Consider the following 941-nt stretch of genomic DNA (forward strand, 5'->3'; position numbering starts at 1 on the left):
GACCCCGTAAACTATAACTATTTTTTTGTTTTTATTGCCTTAGTGATAAGTATGTCCTTTTTTACACCATCATTATCAATCACACTAATGGGGGAAAAAGGTAAATCACTTGGTATAATTTGCTATAACTTGTGAGAACTCATATACTGTGAATTACCATTCTAAAGGAGCAATTATAGACCAAAACAAATGCATAAATAACATTCATTCTTAAGGTACACATTTCAAACCATAGGCATTAGATGTAAATTCAGTCAGATGTTTAAGATGTAAACTCTAACTCATTATATAGTCAAATGAAACCCGAAATTCATCCATGCCTGGACATATCACAAGGCTCAATTACTTTATTGATATAACTCCGGCTTTACATAGTTTTCCATTGTTTTCCAGGTAAGCTTATTGTATGTATTTACGTTCAGAAATACACCATCGCACTTCTGTTGGTGGCAGCCATGGTGGCATGTTTTCATGGCGGGAGGTCTGGAGGCGGCTACGGTGGCGGCTATGGAGGCTATGGGGGTGGGTTATGGGGGCGGTCGCGGAGGCGGCTATGGTGGGGGCTACGGAGGCGGTCATGGAGGTTTGGAGGCGGTTATGGTGGCGGCTACGGAGGCGGTCGTGGAGGCTATGGTGGTGGTTATGGCGGCGGTCGCGGTGGCGGTTATGGCGGCAGTTTTTGGTAGCGGCTATGGAGGGCGGCTATGGGGGGCGGTCGCGGAGGCGGCCGTGGAGGAGGCTATGGGGCGGGTTTCGCGGTGGCTACGGATACGGGAAATAATAATTGCTATTGTAATAATTCAACTTGTTATAAAGTTAAACGTGTATCCCTCCGTCTCTAGATTACCATCATTAAAGAATAAAAACCCTCAATGTAGACAAATTCTAACTCTTTTAATACTTTAAGATATTAAATTTTCCCCATTTTGTTCTGTGATCTC

The 941-nt window shown here is 43.7% G+C and overlaps 1 protein-coding gene across 1 annotated transcript in view; it reads left to right on the forward strand.

Moving 5' to 3' along the window:
• The window catches only part of LOC119591151 (shematrin-like protein 2), an 18,116-nt gene extending 17,202 nt beyond the window's left edge, over positions 1–914 (forward strand). The window contains exons 8-9 of the mRNA XM_037939862.1: positions 394–746; positions 908–914. Coding sequence (XP_037795790.1) covers positions 394–746; positions 908–914 — 360 coding nt within the window. The remainder of the gene's footprint in view (positions 1–393; positions 747–907) is intronic.
• The last annotated feature ends 27 nt before the right edge of the window (positions 915–941 follow it).

This window comes from Penaeus monodon, chromosome 28, assembly GCF_015228065.2.
Source record: "Penaeus monodon isolate SGIC_2016 chromosome 28, NSTDA_Pmon_1, whole genome shotgun sequence".
NCBI lineage: Eukaryota > Metazoa > Arthropoda > Malacostraca > Decapoda > Penaeidae > Penaeus > Penaeus monodon.